An 11844-nucleotide genomic window follows, 5' to 3' on the forward strand; every position below is an offset into this window, starting at 1 on the left:
CAGTACATGAACATAACAGTTTTTATATAACAATATTATTAAGGTGCAATATGAAAGGACCTGGAATTAAATACACAGATGATATTATTTGTTAGCCATTAGAGACAGTAGCAGGGTGAAGGACTGGTAATGCCCGCTTTGGATTACTACAACTGTGCATGTACGGTTCACATCAGTAATACAGTTAGCAACAGGTAGCAGCAGCAGAGCCTCTGTGCTTGCACCACAACTACGAGCAACAACGCAGGCGCAAGATTGACAGGCCCCGGCGAGTTGTCCTGTAAATCTGCTCCAGGAGGCTGAGTTTTGAATTAGGGCTCATGCACACATGACGGTTGCCTGTTTTGCCGTCCGCAAATTGCAAATCTGCAAAACTTGGATACCGGCCATATGCATTGTGCATTTTGTGGAACGGAACGTCTGACCCATAATAGAACTGTCCTATACGTGCCCGCAATGTGCCCGCAATGCCGGCAATAATAGGACATGTTCTGTTTGTTTGCAGAACGGCTGTGCAGACATACGGAAGAAAAATATGTTTGTGTGCATGAGCCCTTAATTTGTTTCGTACAAATCGATTTTTTTCATCACCAGAAAGGAACGAAAACTGTCATTCCAATTTCAGCTCAATCACTTTTAAAATCAAACAGGAGTTGATAAAAAAAATGACTAAAACAGATTCGTTTTATGTAAATTATACATCCAATGCAAGTGTTACCCCTTCTGCTGAAGTACAGAAGGGTCAAATGCTGAAACGACACGTTCTAGAGTTTATCTGGAGAAGCTGGAAGGCAAGAGTCGCCAAAGACCCCAGAAATGTCAACAAATGGATTCTAAGACTTCAAATTTGACCCAAGAGTCCTAGGAGACCTCCGAGTGTCAGACAAGTATTTAGGCCAACTGGAGGTCTTTCGATTAAGGTAGAAATGAATCATATGTTGAATGATTCTCTAATTTCTAATAGTGAGGAGAACAGGGGCATTGCTTTTGTAATACCCCGGAGTGTATTACCATTCCTACACCCACTACTGTCTCTAATGGTTAACATAAATGTCATCTTTGTATTTATTTCCAGGTCCTTCACAATTGTGCATTGATATTATTGTTATGCAACTGTTGTTTACATGTAATGTGCCTGGTTCACCAGCAGGTGGCAGCGTGTATGGTAGAGCTATCTTTAGAATGGAACTTACCATTCCATTCTCCCCCTTTTGGGCAGAAGGAGGCCAGTCCTGCTTCCTACCAGAAGGAGGGGTTGAAGTTCTAGTTTGTTGCAGTTTAGACTTGATAGTGGTGCTGAGAGGACATTAAAGATCTAGCAGCAAGGGGAACAAGTTCTCTGGCTGCAGCAGGAGTCTCTCCAGAGGGAAGTAGCTCATAGAGCCCCATGACTCCTTGCTAATTTACTTACTGAGTGTCAGGGAAAGGCAAAAGCCAACGGCACCCTTATCCATCGAAACCAGAACCGACCAAAAGTCCAGTAACTAGACCCAAGCCGAGTTTAGAACAGCAGAGAGAAAGCAGAGTTATCAAGTTTGCCTGCCAGTTTATGCCACAACCTGCTGGAAACAAGAGAAAGCCTGAATTTTGTTTGGATGCAAGTTTATGTAAGTAAAGCTGTAGAGCTTTATCAACACCTGCACTCAATTTATTCTCCATCTCCTACCTCAACTATCCCCGTTTATTGCTTCGGAGACTAACCCTGGGGATCGGCTGTATCCAGGTAGGAGCACCGTGACACAAACAGAAAACTATTAAAGCCGCACCACACCACTCAGCATTCCTATAGACCTGGGACACGATTGGCGTGTTGCACTTTCCTAAATGTGTGTTATTATAACCTAGCAGGTATTATAAGACATGTTAAAGATTTATGCAGTGGTAGACTATCAGATAGAAGGCAAACTAGCATATCCCACCGCTCATCAAGGACGGTAGGTGCTGGGAGGATAGATCCCAGAGGAGGTCAGGATGATCTTACATATATATGCACTCCCTGTCTGTGAAGGTTCGCATTCATCCAGGTCATGGCCTATTAGTAGTAATAAGTCAGAGCAACTGGACTTCTTGTATTTTCTCTTGAAGATGTTTTGCTATTCATCCAAGCTAGTCGATATCTCATCTGATGTCTCCTCTCCCTGTATTATGTGATCTGGAGCTGACCTAATAGTAGGGACACCACCGAAGGAGAAACATGGAAATAGATGGAAGAAGAAGGAGACAGAGTAAATTGGGAGGGGAGATAGAGAACATTTTCTGAGGATTTCAGGTATAAAGAAATAGATGTTCTCAAGAAGGTGAGAGATTTTTAGACGAAAGAAGGCCCCAGCTCAAGAAATAAATGTAAGATATTGGACATATAGAAGTCCCCGTTATAGCAGAGGAAAAGGACAGGCCTTACATGGAAGAAAATGCTGGATATCGAGGAAAGATCTACAAGATATTCAGGATAGGACTTTAGGAGCTGATAAATAGATTAAAAAAGGCAGCACAATCGTAAATCTGAAGGGAGCAGTATCGGAGGGTAATGCACCAGGCCAGACACGTTTTAGAAAAGCCCCCTATTCCTGCTTATACACAGAAATGCCCAAAATATAGATTTGATCTTTGTGGTGCTGTAACAAGTTATTGGCATCAAGAATGGTGGTGGTACTTGGGCTACATCATAGTTTAGGACTGCGATGGACTGGCAGCTAGCAATAGACCTCAGGTATGAGACAGGAATACAGCTGCCAGGATCCTCTGGTGGGTCCATGCTTTGACAATAATGGGCCCCTAGTAAAACGGGGCCCTTAAGTTCTTATATACACAAAGGGTGGACCCCCAGAATCATTTCCTCTGGTGGGCCAAAGGGACTTCAGTCCGACGCTGCTCTCAGACCACAAAAACTTCTTTCACTTAAAGGGGGCAGCCATTGCATCTCACACCGCCGTCACAAATGAACTGACGTAACATGTTTAAACCTTCACAGCAGTGACCAGGAGATTATGTAGAAAAAAATGATGTATTTGTCTTTCTGAAAGTTGATTAAAATTCTACAAGAGTGCGGATCTTTTTTGACTCAACCTCGTAGAACAGACTGGTCAGGTAAACATTCATGTTATGAGACAAGACGGCATGCTTTGAGGAGTTGATGAAGATGACATGCGCCCCATGGCAGCTCTTAGTTCTATGCAGAGAGCACATCCTAAAGTCACACTGTGGCAAATGACAAACTCAGCACTGCTACATCTGAAGAACTCATTAGTGCTTCATCTGTATCTGGATGGAAGACGGGGAAGTTGTCAAGACTACAGGAGGAACATGCATGCCCTGCAACATAGATTTTATGTAATGTATCAAAAGCCCCTTTCAGCTTTCACTCCCCCTCCTGCATCAGAATACAGTTATGTGAGGCGTGGATCAACCCATCCCTTCCACATCTCCAGCTCTGCTATAACAACCAAGTCATATGATTGTGACGTCAGCACTGAACCTTCCCCTCCCATATATCTGACGCCTTCACTGCAACAGCTGCAAAACAACCCTGGTGGAGCTCAAAGTGAGGACACCTCAAGCACCCCATCTCCACACTTTCAGCTGAGCCCTCAAGAGCGATGTCTTCTGCTGTCCTGAGTGATGAGCCAGCCTGCATGGACACTAACAAAGAGCCTTCATTGCTGAGACGTGGACACAGCTTCTCCCGTGAGTGTATTAATCGAGACCCAGAGATGCAGGTGGGGTCTGAATGCAAGACACGATCAAATTCCTTACCACGAAAAAAAAAACCTCTGTGCAATTTCATCCATTGCTTCTTGTGTGCTCAGACTGATGAGGAGACGCCTAGCATCGTCTGCACAAATTTTACCCAGTTTCCCGTCCCTGACAGCAGGACCTGTCTGCATTGTAAGGCTTCTCTATGTAAGGATCACCTAAGAGACCACACAAAGTTCCTAGAACACATCTTATCCAACTCCAGAAGAAGCAGTGTCCACAAGAAGAAGCTAGAATATTACTACGTGGGCGAGGACGCTTATCTCTGTGTTCTCTGCTTCAACTCTCTCCACATGGAACATCAGATGGATTCACTAGAGGAGACTTCGAAGAAGAAGAATGATCTGAAGAATTTGTCATCGTCATCAAAACCAGAAGATGAGGAAAATCGACTGGAGGCCAATGTTCTTTCAAAAAAGATCAACATGGTGTTTGAAGTTCTAAAGATGAAAGTCCTGAATCTGATCTCCCGGCAGGCAGTGCAAGCTTCAGTCCCATGTTATGATGAGATCCAAGAGCTGAAAGCAAAGAAGGAAGAGTCATCTGGGAAGATGTCCACCAACGAGGATCCAGTCACAGTCCTTGAGGGATTGAAACCAGAAGTTGTCCGTGGTGGCAACCACCGAGAGATTAATGAGGACAACTGTAGAGATGTTCATGTTCTGGATGAAGGTTCGACAGGTGAGATTCTGCACACTGGTTTTTCTGACCTGGTCACGATTGCCTTTAAAGAACTATACAAATATGAGGTGCCTGAGATCTTACTGGACGAGGACACGGCTGGGAGTAATGTCCAGCTCCTACCAGATATGAAGTCCTTCTATTGGGAAGAAATTCACAAGCCAAAGAGCAAGAACCAGCAAAGGTTCAGAGACCATCAGGTGTTAAGCAGCTGCAGCTTCTCAACCGGAAGACATTTCTGGTCGGTGGAAACCAGTAAGTGGGGAAACTGGAGGCTTGGAATGTCCTTTCCCAGTATCGCCAGGAAAGGCTTCCGCTCCTACATCGGCTGCAATAAGAAATCCTGGGGCTTGTGCAAATGGAATAACCAGTACTCGGTCATGCATGCCTGCAAGGAGATAAAGTTACCTGGCCAGATGACCTGTCACTGCTTCGGGGTGTATCTGGACTATGAGGCGGGCCACCTGTCCTTCTATGAGCTGAGTGATCCCATCCGCCATCTCTACACCTTCACCACCACCTTCACTGAGCCTCTTCACGCCATCTTTAGACTCTGGCTGGATGCGCATGGTGGAGCCTGGATGATTCTGAACAAGAGAGGCCCTTCTAGAAAACCACCTTGCCAGTAGATGGCACTACCGCACAGGCTGGAGAACCCCACCGCCTTTGGAGGGCAGAGATACTATATATAAAACCATATATAATACTAAGTATGTGCTCCATCCTTCTCACAGCTGAGGGTGTGTTGTAATGTATCAGACTAGACATTCCTCTGACCTGATAATGCAGTAGACTGCATCTCCCTTCTGTCCTGATAATTTGTCACAGTGTGTCAGTGCAGGTACCCCTAACATGTATCAGTCCACAGTGCAGGCTGTTTACCTCACAGAGGGTTGTCTAGACTGGATACAACTGTAACCCTCAGCTGTGACAATGTTTCCATTCATTGACAGCAAGCAGAGATCTTTAAAGTGGTAAGGAATGGCAAGAAAAGCCTATTAGAAAGCTGCAGGACTGTTTATTATACAGTGATTCCTGCAGTCTGTGAGTGACATCCGCCATGTCTCCATGTCACTGCACCGACCATAAGAGACCCGTATAATAATGACATATAATATCACATATACAGCTTAATGTACTCCAATCACAACCAAAGCTGCATTCACCAATCTGCCACTTTCTTGCTTGCTCTTTAGCCACCCTCTGCTTTGTACGGTCTTTTTCTGAGATACGTAATGTGTAACGGCAATCGCCATCCGGTGCTTCCTGCAATTAAATGCTTCAGTGTAAAGATAAAGATAGCTTTTCTTAAAGGGATAGTCCCTTGTAAAATGCAGCGTTCCAGCTTAAATAAATTCTCAAGAGTGTCACTTCTCACTGTCGCCCTCTGTTGTTTCAGTGTATATATGCTCTGCTGTGTTGAACTGTGTTGAACTGTAGAAAAAAGCATAATTAGAAACTCCTAGGCCGCAATTCAGAATCGGTAGTAGGACCTCTACTGCTGCCCTTTTATTTGGTTAGAGGGGCTTGTGGGCAGGGGTGCTCCTAGCCTGTCTGCTCCCCGAAGGCTGCAGCATCAACATCTGATTGTGGAGCAGCACAAGTCCTCTGCTCCGCTGTTCCTCAGTCATCATTTTTTTGACTGTGTCCACCCTGCTCCCTCTGGAGAGGTGTCCTGTGGGTGCGTTATGGGTGGGGATCTTGTGTTGGTGTGGATGGAGATGTGTTCTGTAGGTACGGTATGCGAGGGAGATCTTGTGTTGGTGTGGATGGAGATGTGTTCTGTAGGTGTGGTATAGGTGGGAATCTTGTGTTGTGTGGATGGAGATTAGGTGGTAATCTTGTGTTGGTGTGGATGGAGATGTGTTCTGTAGGTGTGGTATAGGTGAGAATCTTGTGTTGGTGTGGATGGAGATTAGGTGGGAATCTTGTGTTGGTGTGGATGGAGATTAGGTGGGAATCTTGTGTTGGTGTGGATGGAGATGTGTTCTGTAGGTGTGGTATAGGTGGGAATCTTTTGTTGGTGTGGATGGAGAGGTGTTCTGTAAGTGTGGTAAGCGGTGGAGATCTTGTGTTGATCTGGTTAGAGATGTGTTCTGTAGGTGTGGTATAGGTGAGAATCTTGTGTTGGTGTGGATGGAGATTAGGTGGGAATCTTGTGTTGGTGTGGATGGAGATGTGTTCTGTAGGTGTGGTATAGGTGGGAATCTTTTGTTGGTGTGGATGGAGAGACGTTCTGTAAGTGTGGTAAGCGGTGGAGATCTTGTGTTGATCTGGTTAGAGATGTGTTCTGTAGGTGTGGTATAGGTGAGAATCTTGTGTTGGTGTGGATGGAGATTAGGTGGGAATCTTGTGTTGGTGTGGATGGAGATGTGTTCTGTAGGTGTGGTATAGGTGAGAATCTTGTGTTGGTGTGGATGGAGATTAGGTGGGAATCTTGTGTTGGTGTGGATGGAGATGTGTTCTGTAGGTGTGGTATAGGTGGGAATCTTTTGTTGGTGTGGATGGAGAGACGTTCTGTAAGTGTGGTAAGCGGTGGAGATCTTGTGTTGATCTGGTTAGAGATGTGTTTTGTAGGTGTGGTATAGGTGAGAATCTTGTGTTGGTGTGGATGGAGATTAGGTGGGAATCTTGTGTTGGTGTGGATGGAGATGTGTTCTGTAGGTGTGGTATAGGTGAGAATCTTGTGTTGGTGTGGATGGAGATTAGGTGGGAATCTTGTGTTGGTGTGGATGGAGATGTGTTCTGTAGGTGTGGTATAGGTGAGAATCTTGTGTTGGTGTGGATGGAGATTAGGTGGGAATCTTGTGTTGGTGTGGATGGAGATGTGTTCTGTAGGTGTGGTATAGGTGGGAATCTTTTGTTGGTGTGGATGGAGAGGTGTTCTGTAAGTGTGGTAAGCGGTGGAGATCTTGTGTTGATCTGGTTAGAGATGTGTTCTGTAGGTGTGGTATAGGTGAGAATCTTGTGTTGGTGTGGATGGAGATTAGGTGGGAATCTTGTGTTGGTGTGGATGGAGATGTGTTCTGTAGGTGTGGTATAGGTGAGAATCTTGTGTTGGTGTGGATGGAGATTAGGTGGGAATCTTGTGTTGGTGTGGATGGAGATGTGTTCTGTAGGTGTGGTATAGGTGAGAATCTTGTGTTGGTGTGGATGGAGATGTGTTCTGTAGGCAATTAGGCAATTGATTTATGACATTTCTGCAGTAATTCGGAGGTTAGGTGCTAGACCTCTTGCTATGTACTGTAGGTTCCTCTGTTGTTGTGCTGGCTCTCAGTCTTCTAGACTCCCGTTGCCCAGGCGCCACTATAACTGGTGTCATTGGCCTCTGTCTGGTGTTTTACGGCCATTTCTGTTCTTATGGCGCAGTTTGTGTTTAATAACTGATATCTGCCTCCTCTGATCCCCCAGTCAGACGGTCTCGGAGCCAGACCCGTGAAGCAGGAAATACCAGTTGCCGCTTCCTAATGATTGACTCTCTGACGTTTGCACAGATTGTTTGTCTCTCTGTCTCTCTTTGTTCTAAGACCAGAAGTTATTTCTCTTATTACTGACGTCAAAGCTGCAAGGAAGAAAACAGAGACATTCCAGAAAAAGTCACGTCCGCAGTGGATGATGAGGCTGAAATGGTGTCTGATGACCTCAATGAGCACAACTCCCAAACCTCTGAAGAGCCTCAGGGGGTCAATATCAGCGGCTTATCACACCACAGCAATTTTTTTTATATTAACCCTGCGTCTCCAACTCCACCAAATACCATCTATAAACACCCAGTCCCCTTTATTTCCCACATATAGTAAGAAATGGCTGCCGTGTGGTTGTACCCTTAGTGCTTCGACACTGGAAGAATGCCCTCTTAATGCCCCTCAGATAGTATCATGCCCCCTTAGTGTCTCCAGACACAGTATGATGCCCCCTAAGTACCACCCATGCTGTATGATGCTCCTACATGCCCCACACACAACATAATGGCCACTAAGTGAAACTTCCCATAAGTGCCCTGCCACTCAGTGTAATGCCCCCTTAAATGCCCCCACATACTATCATGCCCTCATAAGTGCCCCGTACAGTATGAGGCCTCATTAAGTGCTCTCATACAGAGGGTGTCCCTTTAATTTCCCCCCACACAGTACAAGGCCCCCTACACTGTCATGCTCCCTTAAGCCTCATGCACACGTCTGTGGAACACGGACCGTGAGATACCGGCCTGGATTCCTGCTGAGTGCAGGAGCGCACGGTGTCATTGGTTGCTATGACGCCGTGCGCCCGCTGCTGTACAGTAATATACTTGTTTAGATCATACGAGTGTATTACTGTACAGCAGCGGCGGCACAAAGCGCACGCCGTCATAGCAACCAATGACGCCGAGCGCTCCTGCACTCAGCAGGAATCCAGGCCGGTATCTCACGGTCCGTGTTCCACGGACGTGTGCATTAAGCTTTAGTCTGAGTACCCACCTACCCCACGTTCCTACGACGAGTGGTGCCGCTCAGGTCTTCTCCAGTCTGTGCTGTCTGTGGCTCAGGCGTGATGATGTCACTGTATCTCACCTGTCTGACACCAATACATCCAGCAGGCAATTGGGGGAATCCTGATTAGATGCCATGGTGACCAATTCCATCCAAAAAGTCACAGAATTCTCCTCCATTTACCATTCCAGCCAGGCTCTGGTGATGGACAGGCTGTCTGTCACCTGGAGGAACAAGCTGCTATCTTTCCATCAATATCTCTCATTCCAAAAGTTCTATTGAAAATTTTTGAAGACTGGGCAGAAGTCATTGCAGTCCTACCATTTTGGTCTTGCAGGGCATGATTTGCTTTGGTATTGTCCTTCTCCTAAAGGAGATTCTAGAAGATTCCACCATGTCTGGGCCTATTGAGTCAGAGGGGGTTCCTACATACCAGTCCCAACAGCCTACATCTTACAGCCTGGAGGCTGAGCGGAGCACCTTAACCTCCTGTCACATAAAACGAGTTGTCCGGGCTTTTACTATTAAATATCAGATCGGTGGGGGTCCGACACCCTGCACCCCCACAGATCAGCTGTATGAAGAGAAGGAACGTGCAGTGCGCATGTGCCTTCTCCCTTCTCTCTTCCAGTCCGCTGCTGCTGTCTATGGCAAAGACCAAAGACATATAGTAAGAAATGGCTGCCGTGTGGTTGTACCCTTAGTGCTCCGACACTGGAAGAATGCCCTCTTAATGCCCCTCAGATAGTATCATGCCCCGTTAGTGTCTCCACACACAGTATGATGCCCCCTAAGTACCACCCATGCTGTATGATGCTCCTACATGCCCCACACACAACATAATGGCCACTAAGTGAAACTTCCCATAAGTGCCCTGCCACTCAGCGTAATGCCCCCTTAAATGCCCCCACATACTATCATGCCCTCATTAGTGCCCCGTACAGTATGAGGCCTCATTAAGTGCTCTCATACAGAGGGTGTCCCTTTAATTCTTGCAGGGCATGGTTTGCTTTGGTATTGTCCTTCTCCTAAAGGAGATTCTAGAAGATTCCACCATGTCTGGGCCTATTGAGTCAGAGAGGGTTCCTACATACCAGTCCCAACAGCCTACATCTTACAGCCTGGAGGCTGAGCGGAGCACCTTAACCTCCTGTCACATTAAAGGGGTTGTCCGGGCTTTTACTATTAAATATTAATCTCGAGCATCTCGATGCTCGGCACATGACGGTATTCGGCCGAATACTGCATGTGCTCGAGCGCAATGCTCGAGTCTCCTCCCCGTACGTTTGTTGGCTGCTACGCAGCTAATAAACGTGCAGGTAAGTACTGCCCTCACTGTAATGCCGTAGCCATGTTGGTTACTGGCATTACAGTGATTGGCTGGCCGGAATGCGTCATCGGGTGCTATATAGCACCCAATGACACGTGTTCGGCTCAGTCTTAGTCAGGGAGAGCTGTGCTGAAGAAGGTAAAGATAGTGTAGAGAGTGAAATTTTTTGGGGAAGTTAAAAAACTTGTCAGAGACCCAAAAGTCCTTTTAACCCCTTAAGGACATAGGACGTACCGGTACGCCCTATTTCCCGAGTCCTTAAGGACCAAGGACGTACCGGTACGTCCTGACTTTAAAATCGGCATTCCGGCGCCGCAGGGGTTAATTTGAACAGGATGCCGGCTGAAATCATTCAGCCGGCATCCTGTTAAAACGCCAGGGGGGGTCATGTGACCCCCCCGTGTCGGCGATCGCAGCAAACCGCAGGTCAATTCAGACCTGCGGTTTGCTGCGCTTTTTGCAGTTTCTGATCCCCGCGGTCCCTGACCGCGGGGATCAGAAACTTTTGTTGTGCTTTTTCATAAGTTTAAACAGTTATACTTACTTATTTTAGTTATAATGGGTATTCATTGCCTTTAAGAGCAATGTTGATTTATATATTCACTGTTTTGTATGGATTTTCATGTAGGCCGAAGTAAGTCCATGAGAAGATTACTGTACTGTTCAAAACTGGTGTTATTGTTACAATATATTATACATTTAGAAAGTTAGAAGATACATCGCACCTGCAGATTCTGAGGCTTTATTGTTTTTCCTATCTGAACATGAATTCCAAAGTGTGAGAATGGTCTAGATGTTCCTCAAAGTATATATTCATGTATCAAAGTTTGTCCCTCAGCCCTGAGACAAGGCCTCAGATGTCAGAGGTGTGAAGTAGTGAAAATATTAGGCATGTATGAGTTAACCCTTAATGGTATGATGCTTATTGCTTATACAACAGTGCCATCTAGATATAAGCGGTTAATACTACATCAGTAGCAAAATTGCATTCTGGGTAGTATTATGACGCCATGCTCCTTATCCATGCACACACCCCTCCAACAATGATTGGAAAGTTCCAAACTCGGAGGGCGTGTTCATCTGATAAGTTTTGGGTTAAGAAACCAGTTACCAGAAAGAAAAAGAGGGAGGGAGAAAAGGAAAAAAAAGAGAAACAAACATTTGGATTATAGATCTCTGGAGAATCATTTGGATTATCGGGAAAAACTCTTGAGAGCTGGCTGCCCCAAGACTCTGCACATCACTTGACCCTTGGGTAATGTATATTTTGTTTTATGTAGTATTGATCTAAACTAATTGGCTTGATACTTAGCCAGATACCCGCTCATTTGCGGACGTGTAACGTTAGTTGCTACATCCGTATTTTCTCTGATTTCAGTTACGATGCATATAACTGAAAGAAGGGGATAATATTGGAGAAACTCTTTGTTGGGAATCTTTGAATTCCCTAGTTTTATATCAAGCCAATAATTTATAAGTTTTGTTGCAATACTACCATTATCTGAAAGATTGGTCATCATTTTTGGGCGGAGCAAGGGCTCGTATCTGTCATCTTCTTGATTGAGTTTTCCGCATAATCCATTGATTGTATATCTCTCACAAATTTAAAGC

At 45.6% G+C, this 11844-nt stretch overlaps 1 protein-coding gene and 1 long non-coding RNA gene across 5 annotated transcripts; both read left to right on the forward strand.

Annotated features, from left to right (window-relative positions):
- Positions 1–3489: 3489 nt before the first annotated feature.
- On the forward strand, positions 3490–5804 carry LOC122924112 (E3 ubiquitin-protein ligase TRIM39-like). Its single transcript, XM_044275037.1, has one exon. The coding sequence runs from the start codon at positions 3597–3599 to the stop codon at positions 5061–5063; it is 1467 nt and encodes a 488-aa protein (XP_044130972.1). The 5' UTR covers positions 3490–3596; the 3' UTR covers positions 5064–5804.
- Positions 5805–5974: 170 nt separating this feature from the next.
- Positions 5975–8542, forward strand: LOC122924110. Of its 4 annotated transcripts, none has more exons than XR_006387368.1 (4): positions 5975–6353; positions 6388–6904; positions 7012–7553; positions 7607–8542. It is a non-coding gene; the product is annotated as an uncharacterized LOC122924110 (long non-coding RNA). The 4 variants fall into 4 exon arrangements; XR_006387369.1 differs by having other exon boundaries at positions 7012–7272; positions 7380–8542; XR_006387370.1 differs by having other exon boundaries at positions 6388–6623; positions 6731–6904; positions 7012–8542.
- The last annotated feature ends 3302 nt before the right edge of the window (positions 8543–11844 follow it).

This window comes from Bufo gargarizans, unplaced genomic scaffold (assembly GCF_014858855.1).
Source record: "Bufo gargarizans isolate SCDJY-AF-19 unplaced genomic scaffold, ASM1485885v1 original_scaffold_813_pilon, whole genome shotgun sequence".
Classification (NCBI taxonomy): Eukaryota; Metazoa; Chordata; class Amphibia; order Anura; family Bufonidae; genus Bufo; species Bufo gargarizans.

What these genes read in the sequence shown, in the direction of transcription:
- LOC122924112 (XM_044275037.1), top strand. Translation starts at nt 3,597, where the DNA reads ATGTCTTCTGCTGTCCTGAGTGATGAGCCAGCCTGCATGGACACTAAC.